The sequence below is a fragment of the Prionailurus bengalensis genome, chromosome A1 (genome assembly GCF_016509475.1).
Source record: "Prionailurus bengalensis isolate Pbe53 chromosome A1, Fcat_Pben_1.1_paternal_pri, whole genome shotgun sequence".
Taxonomy (NCBI): domain Eukaryota; kingdom Metazoa; phylum Chordata; class Mammalia; order Carnivora; family Felidae; genus Prionailurus; species Prionailurus bengalensis.
Genome location: NC_057343.1, coordinates 215,303,829 through 215,320,962, shown reverse-complemented (window position 1 = coordinate 215,320,962; position 17,134 = coordinate 215,303,829). Strand labels below are relative to the sequence as shown.

General features: G+C 39.2%; 1 protein-coding gene across 13 annotated transcripts in view; it reads right to left on the bottom strand.

Annotated features, from left to right (window-relative positions):
• Positions 1-17,134, bottom strand: part of DROSHA (drosha ribonuclease III) — a 126,467-nt gene that overhangs the window by 108,405 nt on the left and 928 nt on the right. For 4 of the 13 annotated variants that reach the window (XM_043600545.1, XM_043600584.1, XM_043600555.1 and 1 more), the window contains exons 2-7: positions 16,753-16,880; positions 15,819-15,884; positions 13,990-14,823; positions 9,294-9,386; positions 3,253-3,363; positions 2,788-3,019 (exon numbers count right to left, since the gene is read on the bottom strand). In XM_043600545.1, coding sequence (XP_043456480.1) covers positions 2,788-3,019; positions 3,253-3,363; positions 9,294-9,386; positions 13,990-14,823; positions 15,819-15,838 — 1,290 coding nt within the window. In that variant the 5' untranslated portion in view covers positions 15,839-15,884; positions 16,753-16,880. The remainder of the gene's footprint in view (positions 1-2,787; positions 3,020-3,252; positions 3,364-9,293; positions 9,387-13,989; positions 14,824-15,818; positions 15,885-16,752; positions 16,881-17,134) is intronic. The other 9 variants (XM_043600633.1, XM_043600642.1, XM_043600605.1 and 6 more) reach the window with 5 other exon arrangements.

The following is a 17,134-nucleotide window of genomic DNA, read 5'->3' as shown; positions in this document are numbered from 1 at the left end:
CTTGTGAGCACAGCATAACAAAGATGTTGAATCACTATGTAGTACACCTGAAACTAATGTAACATTGTCAATTATACTCAAATAAAAAATTTTTTTCAAGAAGAAACACAGATCCTCTCCCCCACAAATACACCCTATAAAACACAGGAACACAGACACACACACACACATACATGCACACTCACGTGCGCACACCCATACACCAACACACCCACACTCCACAAACACAGGATTCTACAATGCATTCCTAGAGGAAACTCTCCACTTTCCCCCACTCTCTCTTCCCAGGATGAAATCACTTTAAATGTCCATATTCTTCAACTTAGTAATTTCCAAAATGTAAAGACCAGACCTATCAGACAGAAAAAGCAAATTAAAGCAAATCATAAAATCTGCAGTTATCCCAAAAGAGGATAATTGCTTTTCAAAGCCCCAGCTCATTACTGACACTGGCAATGCGAGGACAGCTGACATTCTTGCCACCTCTCTGCACCAGATGACAAAACACAAAGGCAAATGTTGGGCTTAGTTTATTAGCCTTCCTTCTACACCAATTTTAATATACTCATAAAATATATAAGGAAAAAAAAACTGCCTGTGTAAACTCTTTGAACCTTTGCTATTTTATTTTGTTTTAAGAATAATATCCATGGCAGCCATTTGCCTTTTCTTCTTTGCTAAAAGAACCATGATTCCCTTCAGATTTGGGGTAGAGAATTCCTGGTCTTAGGAAAAGTGGGTTCAGAGTCCCCCTCTGACCCTCAAAGATGTCCCTGCCTTAACACCCAGGAACTGAGTATGTTACCTTATGTGGCAGAAAAAACTTCACAGCTAGTGATTAAGGTTACAGACTTTGAGAAGAAGATATTATCCTGGATTATCTGGGTGGGCCCAATCTAATATGAGCCCTTAAAAGCAGAGAACCTTTCGAAATGGAATCAGAGGTGCAAGGGAAGAAGAGGCTGGAGATCCTCAAAGCACAAGAGACACGCGACCTGCACTACTGGTTTTGAAGATGAAGGAAGGGACCTATGAGCCAAGGGATGCACATGACCTCAGGATGGTGAAAACAGCCTTCATCAGCCAGCCAACAAGGACGCAAGGACCATCCTATAGCCACAAAGAACTGAACTCTGCCTATAACCTGAATGAGCCAAGAAAACAGATTCTCTCCAGAAAGGAGTACAGCCTTGTTTGATTCAGCCAGCAACACCTAAGTTTGACTTCTGACTTACAGAGCTGTGAGATAATAAATGTGTGCTGTGGTAAGCTATAAAGTCTGTGTAAATTTGTTATGGCAGCAATGGAAAATGAAGCCCTGGGAAAGACATATGATACAGTTCTGGGGAAGGAATAGAAGGAAAGATCCATGGGTACGCTGGGCCCCACACAGCACTGCCCTTGCATCCTGTGTCTGGACAGACATGTGTAAGAACATGACACCTGCAGTCACCCTGCAACTCACAGTGGATGCTCCAAAAGCAGCAGATAGCAAACTAGAGCCAGCTCTGCCATCACTGAGCCACTAAATGTACACCAGCCACCACTTCCTTCCAGACAACTTGTTGAGAAAAACAAACCTGGCTCACAGTTTAAGTCACAATTCGTCAAGTATTATAATTTACAAACATGCTTAACCAACAGATACCTTCTTTCCAGGACTGTTTTCAGAATTAAGTAAGATATGAGAAGCACGAGTAAAGCTGCACCATAAAATGCTCAGCATGAGCTTTCCCTTTCCTGTATCACATGAACCATGACTTAAAACCCTGCTCTAATTTATCAAGTAAAATATCACAGCATCATGAGATTTCTCAAATTCTTTTTCCCAAAGACAAGAGAGTCTACTTTTACGTTCTCTACAGATAAGAGCCCAAGCCAAGTAGAGGCTATTTTCACAAAATTCCAAACAGAATGTTTTTTTATCTAACCCCATACACAAAATCTACCATCTCCAACCACTTACATCTCAGACCTACAGACGATCATTCCTTCACTCATCCATCTAATCAATGAGCGTCACTCTGTGTCTACCCTGTGGCAAATAGGCCTAAATTAATGGGATGGAGTCCTAACACCTACCTGGAGAAAGAGAGAGACTAAACAGAGAGTGACCAAAAATAAAATGAAGATAAAAGATAAAAAAGGCAAAAGAAACAAGCATACGAAAGAGGAAGTCATGGAGTCTGACACAACAAAGACTCCACATGGGCTGTGGAGCCCAGGAACCTCCCCTTGAGCAGCCTGTGCACAGGCTCTCTCAAGAGCCCATGAAGGGTGATAACCCCTGCCATTCCACAAAACCAGCCAATATGCATGGGAAACTTCCTGTGGTTATCTCTGGTCAAGGTCAGACTTCTAAGAGACAAACTCAAAGTCTTCCTTATTTCCCATGTTGGGGGGGAAATGTACATACAAACACAACCACAAACTGCATAAAGCAGTTATGTGTGAGAACTTAGAAAATCACCATTATCAAGACTAACCGTGTTATAAAAATGCAGAACGAAGAGATACTTTAATCTACCGCACTCTTGCCTTTGGTTGTGGAAGACAGCTTTGGTCTACAGCAGTGATTCTCCACTGGGGAGAGGGGTGGAGGGCATTTGGCAATGTCTGAAGACAGCTTTGGGTTCACAACTGGGGAGTATCCTGTGCACAGAACTCAGAGAGGCTGCTCAACATCTTACAATGTACAGGACGGCACCCACCACAAAGAATTACCCAACTCCCAATGCTGAAGGTGCCAAAAATTGAGAAACCCTGGTCATAGCTTCTCAGACCTACCACCTGATCCATGGGGTCACTCGAGTAGTAGTTTTCTGAGTGGGTGCATCGAATCCACACCGGCTTAAGAAGTTCTTCTTCCTCCTCCTCATTTTTGTCAGGCAGAGTCTCCTCTGGCTCTTTTTCCTTGATTGAGGTATAATTCTTCTCTTTGCCAGAGCTCTGGCTGTCACTCCATCTGTCTTTTTCTTCCTCCCAACGAGCTCTCTTTTTCTCCCTACTTGGGGAGCGACTTTAAAAGGAGGTAAAAGAGGCTAATTATTTAAAATGTTCTTATGTTCTAAGATTATTCTATTTCACCTGTTTAGTTCATTTTTTCACCTAAAATAAAAATGCCATACCAAATCAACATATTTACTTTTGTTAAACCAGTGATTCCCAAACACTAGTCTGGTGGCATCAGAATCACCTGAAGTTAGTTGTTTAAAAATACAAATTCCCAGGCCCTACCCCAGATCTACTTACTGATTCACAGTCTCCGGGGGTGGGGCCCAAGAATCTGTATTTTTAATAATCTCCCCAGGTAATTCTGGTGTGCATCCAGCAGGTTCAGGGACAACTGGAAAACCATAACTCCTAGAAGAGAAAGATATTTCGGAAATATTTGAAAATCTCCACATATGGACAATCTCAGCAATGAGAATACTACTTTTGAATCCTCCACAGCTTGCTTTGCCAAGGGGGAAAAAAAAAAGCTTCACAAAACACAGTCTCAGTTTGGGCATAAATTTAGCTTGAGGACCATAATCTAAGAGAAAATCAGTTATATCATCCCTAACCATCTCTCTGGAAGCTCAGACTTGGGTTACTACTTAGTGAACCACCACTCTGTCTAATTCTGATCCCTGCAAATACTGATATTAATTCATTTAAAAAGGATAAAAACAACTCGATCTCCTTGAATTTCTAGGGCTTAACATGTGCAAAGGCCTATCCTATGGATGTGTTATGAGAAAAAAAAACCTAAAGGACAGGTTTTAACTTGACATCCAAAAATTTAAATGCAACCATACACACCCTGAGAATCTAGCCAAGGAGAGAAACTGTTGTATTAGTATTATGGTGGCATCCTCTGCAGCAACACTAACAAAGTCACTATTATCCAAGAAAGCTCACATCTGGATCAAAGTCACAAATTAACTATTCTCATCAACTCTACCACTAACTTCTAACTTTATGACAGGGAAAGTGTGAGTATGTAGGTGTGTATACATCGAGGGGGAAAGGGTGGGTAATTAGATTATATATTGATTACTTATTGATATAACTTCTAAATATTACATTTTGTTACCAGAAAAGTTACTGTAAAGTAAAATATATATACGCCCACTGTAGAAAAATAAAGCATTAACAAAAATAAAACAAACTCGTCATCCATAAAACCACTAAGAAATAACTGCTTTATTTAACAAATGGGTTAAAACCTATAAATATGACGATATATACATAAAAATACACACATTTAACAACAACAAAAAACACACAACTCTATAGCCTGCCCTTCTCAAAAGAAAATCAGGAATACCCTTCAATAAGCATCCATTCCTGAACCACTTTTAATAGGTGCATATTATTCATCTACACATGTATGCCATAATTTAACAAATCTGATCATAGTCATTAAGGTTACCATTTATTTTTTTTTGTCATCATAAACAATGCCACTGTGAACACACTTGCATTCTCTGCAACCTGTCAAATTATTTCATACAAAGAATGTGTACTTTTTTTAAGGCTTCTCTATAGATAGGTAGTACTAGTCTAGACTAAAATCAAAACCATATGGGAGTTCCCATTTCCACACATCCTGTCAACATGACTGTTTTTAATCTCTGCCATTCCAATGAAAGAAGTGTCTTATTTAACTTGCAATTTTTTTTAACACTATTGAAATAACGTTTCATGGTCACTTCATTTATGAACATCCGAGTCATATGCTATGCCAGTACTGTTAAAACTAGGAGTACAGACTTTTTTATTTATTGAAAAAGTTGTTTTATTAAGATAACTGCCCTTCTGGGGTTCCTGGGTGGCTCAGTCAGTTGAGCGTCCAACTCAGCTCATGGTCTCATGGTTCAGAGTTCAAGCCCCACATCAGGCTCGCTGCTGTCAGCACAGAGCCTGCTTCAGATCCTCAGTCTCTCTCTCTCTCTCAAAAATAAATGAACATTAAAATAAATAATAAAAAAATAACTGCCCTTCTGTCAAATGTAATGTAACCTTTTTCAGTTTTTTGTTTTCCTTTTAATTCTGTCTATTGCTACATATGACTTACATGGCCAAACCTAGAGATCTTGTTTATACTGCCTGCCTTAGTGTTATGTTTGGAATCCTTTCCCATCCCAAAATTAAATAAATATTTTCTATTATCTTCAGTTACTTTTTAACGTTAAATTTTTTTATTCTACCTCTCTAAGATATAAGGCATAAATCTAACTTTAGTTTCTTCCTCCATATGTTTTGTCAATTGTCCCCACATCAGTTTCTCCTCTGATTTGAAACAATTTTATGACAGAGGTAAATTCTTTTATATATACTTGAATGTTGCTCAATATTTGGAATATTTTATACCCATATCAAATTGTTTTAATAATTATGGGTATAGAACATTTTAATTTTGCTCAAATATCCCTGCATTATTATTTTTCATTATTCTCACTTCTATTTTAAATCATTATAAAGTTTAAAACCCACAGTTCAACTGAAGTTACATTATATTGTACATTTTTTGAAGAAAACTGGTATTTTTACAACACTGTCTTCTACTTCCACTATGGGAATACAGCATGCCCTCCATTCATTTACGTCATCTTGTCATCAACTACACGGATAGTTTTCTTCACACTGATCTTTATTTTTTAAGTTTATCAAGATATTTTAATTAAAATTTCTGTAGTGAACGTATATTTTTTCCCCATTACATTTTCTTAGGTGTTTCTGGTATTTAGGAAGGATATTAATTTTTATTTTTTTTTGTTTGTTTACAACTGTCAACTTCAGTGAATTATTCTCATTGTTTCTTAGCTGATCCTCTTGAATTTTCCTGCTAATACCATTAGCTAATAATGGCAACTCTTAGCTCCCACTGGTATGGCTTGGTTTGTTTGTTTATTTTAGTGCTTACTGCAAGCCTGACACTCTGCTAAGCACTTTACTGACACTCACATTTAACCCTTAGAAGAATCCTATGAGGCAGATATGAACATCTCCTACAGAGGAAACAGAATTAGAAACTGCATCACTTACCCATATTCCCAAGCTATTAAAGTGGTAGTTAAATGCTAATATGGTTGTCTAACACAGACATTTTGACCTGTACTAAAAGCCCATGAAATGTTTACTATTATTGTCAAGAAACACGGGCAAAAATATCCTCACTCCATTTCTCTTAAGGCAGGTGTCTTGAATGATGGATGGCCAGGGTTGTCTGTTGTGAATATCAATTAATGTTCTTTTTCTTTTTCTTTTTTTTAAAGATTTTGAGAGGGTCATTTCAAAACAGGGGCAAAACATCTTTTTTAGCTAAGTGTCTCAGGCACTCCAAAATTCAAACTACAAATTGTTTCTTAACAATAAGCTATAGTACAGGCTATGATAACTTTTCTTCCTTTGCAGTATGTACATCTATGATTTTAATTTTCTCATCCACTGCATTAGTTGGAACTCACAGAATCCAAGTTTCTGCCTTCCCCACAAGCTACTGGGCACAGGAGAAGAAAACCACTAGACTGAAGATGTTTCCAGCACTCTACATTAAAAATCACCAACCTGAAATGGGTCCTCAGTAATATCTACCAACACAGTGTCTGGCTTTTTTTCCTACCCTTATCTCCTCCTCAGGCCCTTTCTCACTGAACAAACTCTAGCTAATCTCATCTATCCTTGGCATTGAGTATTTCCAGCTGGGATCTCTTTTCTGGGCTTTACATCTGTGTAACCAATAAACTGCTGCACAACTTCACCTGGTTGTCTCACAGATTCTTATATTCCACATGCCCAAACTGTACTCACCTTGCATCTTTCTTAGTGCTCCCCACCCCCAATGGGGGCCACCAGATCTCAGGTGCTGACTGCTCTTCCCTCACCATCAGTTATCCTACTGACTCGATCTCACAAACACCTCTCAGTTACTTCTACCGTTCCCCGTTACCACTGTCACTGAGCTGATGTAGGCATAATCACTTCGTGTATGGATCACTACAAAAGCTGTCTAAACTTATTTCGCAAGCTCCAGGCTTGACCCTCTCAGAGCCACTTCTCCACACTGCAACGTTCCCATGTGCTCTTTTCTCTCCCTTCACCATCCCCTTCTCTAATGCATTCCTACACACACTTCAAGTACCAATTATAAAAAAGGTAAGATACCAATTTCTCTACCAATTTCTCTGACTACCCAAGACTGAGCTTTCACTGCTGTGTTCCCAGAACATGTCATTGTTCTATCAAAAGTACTCCTCATAGCACTTAACTTTCTCATGCCTGTAAAGTGGGGACTCTTGTGAATGTTTCACTCACACCAGTACAATACCTGGCACACACGAGAATGCACTGTTTTTCATTCATTTCAAGAAGAACTGAATTGTATAACATTCAGTTATACAATGTTAGGTGGCAGTGATAGGTAACGGAGCCTCAATCCTTTTTCTAACTTGTATGGGAAGGCCTGAAAGGTTTCAACATTAAATATGACTCTTCTGAAATGGTATCAATCATATTCATCATAAGATAATATTCTATGAGTATTCTAAGAATATTCTATATTCTTTTATCATGTTAAAAAAAGTCTGCTTTTATGCCTAGTTAACCAAAGTTTCTATTTATAAAAGGATGCTGGTTCTATTTTAAATATCTAATAGACAGGTACAGAGATAACTCTACAGATTTTGACACAAAGAATTAATTATAGATGTCCTGATATTAACCTATTTATCCATGCAATCTTGGAATAAACTCTGTTACTTTAACGCACTACTGAAAATTTTCATAGCCATATTCGTAACAGATTGTTTTATAGTTTTCTACATTGGGTTAGGTTTTGCCATCTCTGTTTTCCCTTCCATCTTCATCAGTATCCTAGAACAGTTTAATACATTTTTGGAAGTGGTAAAAATCCAACTTTTTCCATTTTTTCCACAGTTATTGGCCTATTAAAACTTTCTGCTTGTGTGAAGTTTGTAGTTTTTGCTTTCATAGAAATCAACCCATCACATCCAAGTTTTTAACTTTTGTAAATATAGTATCTCTACTTATACCAATATATTATACTTTTTAAATCCCCTTCATTCTTATGATACATTCTTTCTTATACCTAATGGAATGTATGTTTTTCTTTTCCAGATTTGCCACTTTTTGAACTGTATAACCTTTCAAAGAAGTCTTGCATTTATTTTCAAATATTGCTACAGTATTATAGTTCTTTTTCCTATTTCATTAATTTCTTTTTATCTTTAAATCCTTTTTTCTGCTTTTCTTATACTCTACCAGTTTGTAGAGCCAAGTGATCAGACAGTAATTAGATATGCATATTTATACATATTAATATAACTTTAACCTATATACACACACACACACACACACACACACGCATATGTATATATACACACATACATAGTTACCATTCATTTGGCACTAACTTTGGACCCAGTTCTAAGTGTTTTTACATGTATTCTCTCAACGTCTCCTTACCATGCAAAAAGGCAAGTAAAACTGCTCTTATTTTAGACAAAGACATTGAGGCTTAAAAAGGTTAGATAACTCTGCCTAATATCCAAATTGGGAAAATAACTGACCCCAAATCTGTCAGATTCCAGAGTGCTGTTTTTAATTACCATTACATAAGACCATGATTTTACCTCTCAGTATAGAACTGGTTACACCCTGTAAGTTTTGGTTTACAACAATGTCAATGTCGTTCTTCTAAATAAAGTATGGCTGCAGTTTTACTCTTTTTTTTCTGAAACAAGTATATTTGAGAGCATAATTATGAATTTCCAAGGTTTCTTTTTAAAGCCTTGAATTACTGGAGTGCCTGGGTGGCTCAACTGGCTGAGCATCCAACTCTTGATTTCAGCTCAGGTCATGATCTCACGGGGGTTCATGGGTTCAAGCCCTGCGTCAGGCTCTGCGCTGATAGCACAGAGCCTGCTTGGGATTCTGTCTCTCCCTCTCTGCCCCTCCCCAACTCGTGCTCTCCCTCTCTCTCTCAAAAAAAAAAAAAACTTTAAAAACCTTGAATTATTAACATATACAGTTTTATAGCAACTGAGGTCAGAAAAAGTGGCTTGTATAATTTCTAATTTTTGGAAATTTATCAAAATTTTCCTTGTGCATCATCAATACATCTTGAAAGTAAAGGTTTTTAAGTTACTGGCTGTTTTAACTTTTCATAGGGCATTTTGGACAGACTCTTAGGCTATTTTGAAGACTTGGTGATGTTTGCAGAAGCACAAAACCTAAATTCAAGGAGATAATCCTATGACTTCTTTCAGTGTCAACTCCTTGCTTACCTTCCAGATCTCTTATACTCTTTTTTGTAGGACCTTTCCAGAGATGGTGATCTTCGGCTGTCCCGGTGCCTGTGTCTCTCCCGTTCCCGCTCTCTTAAAGGAATTAATACACAGAGCTGTTTTCAACAGAAAGACTCAAAAACACCATCTCTTTTCACTGAATAAATTCATCTTCTAAATAAATGGACCTCACCTAGAATTATTCTGGCACTATTCTCGATGGGACTTTTTTATTCATCATTTATTAAAGGATAACGGAGGTTTTTTTCTTTACAGAAGTTAACTAACTTGGACATTTTTTGTTGTTTTCTTTGAAGAAAGAAGTCATACTTGATGCTAAGCAACAAGGGGATTTATCATAATCTTCTCTCCAGACCTTCCAAGAAGCCAATTCTTTTATGTAACCTATAGGTAAAACTTTAAAGGACTCTACTACCTAGTGATTGCTAGAAAATCCTAAATTTCATCCATCAAATAAATGTAAATTAAAGCTTTTACAGTAAAAATTAAGCTAAGGTTCTAAACTCTGGGGGCGCCCGAGTGGCTCAGTAGGTTAAGCATCTGACTTCGGCTCAGGTCATGATCTTGCGGTTTGTGAGTTGGAGCCCCACATCGGGATCTCTGCTGTCAGCACAGATCCCACTTTGGATCCTCTGTCTCCTTCTCTCTCTGCCCCTCCCCCACACGTGTTGTATCTCTCTCTCTCAAAAATAAATAAAAACATTAAAAAAAAGGCCTGAGTTATAGTTCTAGGTATCATTCATTAACTGCCATGAGACTGTAAGTCACTTTACCTTTAAATAGTGTTTTAATCTGAAAACAACTCTAAATAGAGACACAGTTTACACAATGTAAAATAAAATAGGGGATTTTAAAACCCTTCAATGTAAAATGGGAATTTAGTAATAACAATAATAATGTCTGAGTCTATTTAATAAGTACAATGAAGATCTTGAACAAAACTGGAACTCTAGTGTGTATCAATCACAACTAAGTCTAAGGGAAATAACCACCCCATTTCAGCATGTAAAAAAAATGTATTAGCCTGAGTCCAGCAAGAAGACTATAAAAATGTCTGAAATCAAAAATATCCCCCAACCTATAGCCAAATAGAAGAAATGTAAATACACTGAAAATCAAAACTTACAAAACTGATAGAAAAATGTAACTGTTTAGATATTAAAACAGGAAATGTTTTTTCACTTAAAGGTCACTCCCTCCTCAAGAAAGATTCCACTGAATGATACTTTTACCATATACATAAGCCTCAGGGACACACCAGCTGTCTAAAATAAAGTGGCCAGAGCTTGGGATTCTACATTCTTTATCTGATACACTTCTAAAATTACAGTTTACTGGGGCACCTGGCAGGCTCAGTGCGTAGAGTATACAACTCTTGATCTCTGGGTTGTTAAGTTTAAGCCCCACAGTGCATGCAGAGGTCACTTAAAAAATAAATTTAAAAAATTACAGTTTACTTTTAAGCAGTAAAATCCCAACTAGTGAGTGGTAACACACAACAAATATGTGTACTGATGGCAGCTGAGAATAATTGCCAATAATAATAATTTCCAAATCAAACTCTATTGAAAGGACACTCTTGATTTTTGTTTGTATTTTAACATCTAGGCAATAGAATTTTGCATTTGAGAATGACACTTCTGACGATGACTGCTACCTCTGAGTTGGTATGAACTGAAAAGGCCAATTTGGTTACAAATCACATTAGTTAACACTATGTAATGAACCCATTTAGAGCAAGAAAAACAATGTTTGGGTTACTCTTCCAAAGACTCTTCCTTAGCTGCAGGCACTGAGATATATAAGGTATATAATACTAGCTCTCTGATGGCTACACACTGTACTCAACAGGCCAGCTATGGGGATTGTTGTGCTCTGACACCACTCAGTTATAGGAAGCCATTGCACCAGTCCCACCACACTGCAAAACAGCGTGCTCAGTGCACTGCATCTATGGCTGTTTCTTTTCCCATTCCCCATAGTAATTTTGATCTTTCATAATAACAAATACATAGATCCACTTCTTCACAAACTTCCTCTAAAAACAGTTTGTCCTAAAACAATCTGGTAATTACTATTCAAGCACATTTTGGAGGAGAAGAAAAAGAAGAAAGATGGAATCTGAAAAAGGATAGAGTGACTTATCCTAAGGAATAAGGGGACAAGTAGCCAGAGGACAGACTATAGAATTTGAATAAACTCAACACAATTTAATGCACAGATTTATGAAGTTTTGGTTTTCTCCAATATACTTCTAGCAGTTACACTGGGACTTCACACACCCCATTTTTATTTCACAAAAACATTCCATATAAGACAGGTGACTGGCACTCTACGTAAGACCTCAAAGGGAGCCGATTATAATGTGGCCACGACACTGGGGCAGCTCCAGGACAAACACCCCCAAGGATGTTACAAAACAACTCCAACATAAATAAAGGCCATTTAGAAAGATGAGCTAACTGCCTAAATAGGTCCTTCACAGTAGAGTTATGGTTTAGGATAACGAAGATTGGTGGTAATTCTCAGCACTTAATTTCACTTACTGATAGAGATCCTCAGTTGACAGGACATGAATTTCTTTAAACAAATACAAAGCCCCAAATTAAAACCTGATGCAAGAATTTTTTTATGGAAGAATTTTACAGAATGTTTTATAGCAGAACCCTAAAAACTCCTCTAAGTGCAGCACCCCAAAAAGGAAAAAAAGTGCCTTCTAGAATGCTAAAGTTTGCAACAAAGTGTCTCCCCAGAAAAAGGATTATCATCACTTTAAGGTTTACAGAAAACTATTAACAAACACTTTTCAGATCAGATTTTCGCCACAAAATTATAAAATAAACTATCACAGCCTCTGCTAATTAACCCAGCACAGAATAATTAAGGACAAAATTGACCAGAGACATAACTCATGCTGAAAATATTTTTTAAAGTCCACCAACTTCAGTCAGCTCTGGCCCACCAGAAATCAGTCATCCCTGCAGGAAGCAAGTTCCCTTCCATCTTCCACTGGGCGTCAGGGAGAGGACACAACACATTTTCTTTCCAACCCTCCAAGCATTAGTAACTAACTCCCTTCAGGACTGAGAATGACCACCACCACTTACTGGCAAAATGTTCAATCAGAATCAAGCCAACAGCCATGAGAAAAACATGGAAACCAAGAAGCAAAGTGATGCCACAGATTAGCACAGAAGTGCCACAGGACAATGAAGGTAAACACACCTTATGGGACAGAAAGAGAAGCACCACTACTAGCTCCACCTCTGGAAAACTCCAACGATACAAAGAGTTTGCCAAAGGTACAAATTAATTGGTACGATCGTTATCTACAAAAAATATGTAGATTTGTATTTTCCATCTACACCAATAGTTCTTAGAGTTTTGAAGAAATAGATTCACACCACCTCGAGATTCTGCTGTAAGCTACCAATTTAATTACAGAAAAACATGCATACATATAAAATGCTGCATATTAATTTCGGAACATTTCTACAAACCCATCTATGAATCTCAGTTTAGAAATGCCTGCTGGAGGGGCACCTGGGTGGCTCAGGAGGTTAAACATCCAACTTCGGCTCAGGTCATGGTCTCACAGTTCATGGGTTCAGGCCCCACATCAGGCTCTGTGCTGACAACGTAGAGCCTGGAGCCTACTATGAATTATGTGTCTCCCTCTCTCTCTCCCCCTCTGCCGCTCATGCTCTGTCTCTGTCTCTCAAAAATAAATAAACATAAAAAAAATTTTTAAACAAAAAAAGAAGTATCTGCTGGAAACCTTACTTCCTTATATATGTACATATTTGGTCTTTTGGGGAAAAAAAACATGTAATCTGGAATAAAACGCTTTTTTTAAAATATAACTTTCTTCAGTATGAATACACTTCAATGCAACAAAACAGGTTAAAAGCTATTTTGAAAACTTTGATGTGTAACCAGTGTCATTGCATTTTACAAGGAAACAAAGCAAGAAGGCAATTACGTACAATAAACTCCCACTTACCTAAAAACCAGAAAGCAAGTTCTGCTTCACTACTTTGATTCCTAATTGATAACATACACAGATCAATTCCAAAAGAACTCAGGTGCTGTAAGCTGACACGGTGATCATACAACAAAAGTAAATACGATAATGCAAAAAACATGCGAAAAATCTAATGAACTTTCATTAGATCACCATTAAAATGTCAGCTGTATTATACAGCATAATCAGCTTACACTCATTGAAATGAGTTTACATTAATTTTGAAATGCTTTTCAAAAGTGGCTTTTTCCGGGGCGCCTGGGTGGTGCAGTCGGTTGAGCGTCTGACTTCAGCCAGGTCACGATCTCGCGGTCCGTGAGTTCGAGCCCCGCGTCAGGCTCCGGGCTGATGGCTCGGAGCCTGGAGCCTGTTTCCAATTCTGTGTCTCCCTCTCTCTCTGCCCCTCCCCCGTTCATGCTCTGTCTCTCTCTGTCCCAAAAATAAATAAATGTTGAAAAAAAAAAAATTAAAAGTGGCTTTTTCTGACATGTCAGTTGTCTGTCCCTCTTTAAAACAGCGCATAACATGTATTCTTCCTTTTATATATCAAAATGCACTGTTGAACTTTTTTGGTCTGGTTTGCAGAGAAATACAAATGGCCCGTGTCTGGACCTCTGCAGTTCATTAAAAACACACGTGTTTGTGCTTTACCTGCTCCGCTCATAGCTCCGGTGACGCGACGGTGTCCTCCCTCGGTCATAATCTGATCTGTAGCGGCTATCTTGTCTTCTTCTGTCAGGACTTCGGCCTCGTTCCCGCCTATCTAGGGACCGATGCCGTTCACCTCGCCCGTGACTGTGATCCCGGTGCCTGTGATCCTCGTAGTGCTTGAGCCTTTCTGGGGACCTTCTCTCACTGGGAGCCTTTGGGAGTGGGTATGGAGGGAGGTGCCTAAAATGAGGACTATTGCTGTTATTAGCACTGGGTGGGAAAGAACTGGGGTTGTTCTGGAAGCTGTTAAAATTGGGAGGTGGGAAATTATGGTGTGAGTATCCTGGAGGGTACTGATAATTGACCTGCTGTGGCATGACTGGAGGTGGTGGGGGATGGGGCATGGAAGGAGGGGGCATCATGAAGGGGAAAGTGCCTTGTCCTGGAGGTGCTCCAGGGACTGGGGGGTTATTAGGACAGGGCATCGGAGGCGGCATAGGAGGAAAACAGGGAGGCACTGGGAAGGGGGGCCTCATCTGGTGGTTGGGGAAGGGGGGTCGTATAGGGCAGGGGGGAAGAGGGCCTTGCGCTGACGGAGGCATGGGTGGGGGGAAGGGTACAAAGTCTGGTCGTGGAGGGAGAAAACTGGGAGCTGGAGAGTTCGAGAATGTGGTGGAAGGGGCACTTGGAGGTTCGTATTGATATTGCACAGGAGGCTGCTGAGGGTGAAGTAGTCTCAGATTTTGGGGCCTGAAGGCTGGGGCTGAGGGTCTGGCTCCATGTCCTCCTCGCCCTCGGGGACACCCTCGTCCTGGGTGGAACGACATTCTATGACTTTGTGGGAGGAAAGAAAAAGAGAAAAGGGAAAAAGAACTAAAAATTCACCAGCTGGGTTTCACAATGCCTGATCATCTTCAAGAGCAACTGACAGACCCCTTCAGCCACAGAAATATTCCACCCATCTAACGTTGAGTTCTCTGTAACACCTCAGACTCCTCAAGGCCAATAAACTCCTCTTCCCCTGTCTCAGTCCCTGGACTCCGTCACTCCCTAAAGCTATTCCTCGAGAATGACCAACTCAACATCCCATTGTTTAAACGTTTGCCATTATGTCCTCGCTCAGGCTCCCCAAAAGTGTGAACTTTGCCATATCATCCCACCCACACACCCCACATTTTCTCCACCTGCACCAGTATCTCCCTGTCTTCACCTTCCTCCACACTCAGCAGAGACTCTGCAAATTCAACATAACATGTCCCAAAAGGAATTAATGACCTTCCCCGCCAAGACAATACCACTGGCTCCCGTTTGTGTTGCCTATCTCAATAGATAATAACATGTATTGTTCCTCAAGTCATACACCAGGAAATTATCTGACAACTTCTCCTCCCTTATCCCCCTTAGCCAAAAATTTATTTTAAATTCCCATCACTTCTACTTCATAAATACTTCCGGAGTTCATCCACTTCACATCATTGTTTCTCCCCTGGCTACAATAATAACGCCACTGCTGGCCTTTCTACAATCACTGTTACCAACCTACCAGGCCTTTGTCAGGCTCCCTGCTCTCACACTCTGTGCTTCTTCTTGGCAGCTCCTACAGTAATTCCAATTCACAATTAATTCCACCTTTCATGTTTGCCTGCACCTCAGAACTGTAAGTTCCATCAGGGCAGTCTGGGTTCCTAACTATGTACATGGCCCTCATGAACACATTTCTTCCTCTCCCCACATATATAAATCCTTCCCACTCTCAGGGCCCAGTGCCAGTGTTTCTCTTCTTCTCTCTGTTCTTCCAAAACCCCTGCCATGACTGTCACACTACTCACCACGTATTGCCTTGCATCATGACGTACTGTCTGGATACATCACATCTTCCACACAGAATATAAACTCTAGAGAACAGAACAGAAAGAATAGGGAGAACAGAAAGAATAAAACAGAACAGAGAGAACAGAAAGAATAAAACACACATAAAAATGTCTCCCAAACTGCTAATGTCTGCAATTATCTTAACATTGATTTTTGCATTCTCTAATGCACTTAGCATACTAACAAAATAACTTTGTAAACACAACAGTTATCCTTGATTTCATTCTCAACTCTTTCCACTGAAGAATTCTGTGACCATGAACGGCTTTCCAAATACTTAAGCTTCAGCAAAAGGTTTTAAAAACTAAATAAATAAATATTAAGTGCAAAGAACTTTAATGCAGAAGCATCCTCTTAAAGTCTATCTAACTAAAAGCTTTACCAATAGGCTTAAGGTAGATTTCAAAAGGCTCACGAAAATAATTTCAGATTATATAGCAGTGCCAATCACTGTGCTTAATAACTAGTAGGCACCAAATATGGTCTGACTTATGATTATTATTCAGGCTAAGACCTTCATGATAAACCCAGCACCTACCCAGTTGATCTTGCCACCACAGGCTACTTATGGTTCACGGCCAATGGAATCAAATTCAAACTCCAAGTTTGGACCCAACTTCTTGCAGGCTTATCCTCCATTACCTTCCCTGTGAAGTGCCTATGATCCCAGATTTCCCCAGTTGCCTAACATACCAGGTGCTATCAGCCAGCTTGTTCTTTGCTCCCACTCTTCTAAAATTCCCTACTCATATTAATCCGCCCACTGAATTTTCATCTGCCTACAAATGCCACCTCTTCCGGGAAGCCTTGCCTAGTTCCCTTTAGAAAATAATCCCACTCCCCCTAGACTACCATTGCTTAGTCCATACTTAGTTCTTTTACAGTACTTACCAGAGACTGCCTCATATTATAGTCATGTGTGTACATTTCTAACTTCTCCACTAGGTTATTAGCTCCTTGAGGACATGGGTTGATTCATAAGTCATTTCTGTATCCTTCACAGCTCCTGGCAGAACATCCTGCACATAGGTGGTCAATAAATGTTTACTATCTCACCAATGGCATATGTTTCTACTTGCTACTGTACATTTCCCTTTCACATATATCCAGCACAGATTTGCATTATCAAAACCAAAGAGTGGACCTTTTCACTGATTCATACAATATTCAATGAGCCTATATATGTCACAGGCCCCACAGACTCAAAGTTGAGTAAGACACACAGCCTGCAAGACTCAAGCTCTCAATCCACTTACAAATACATTTTCCTTGA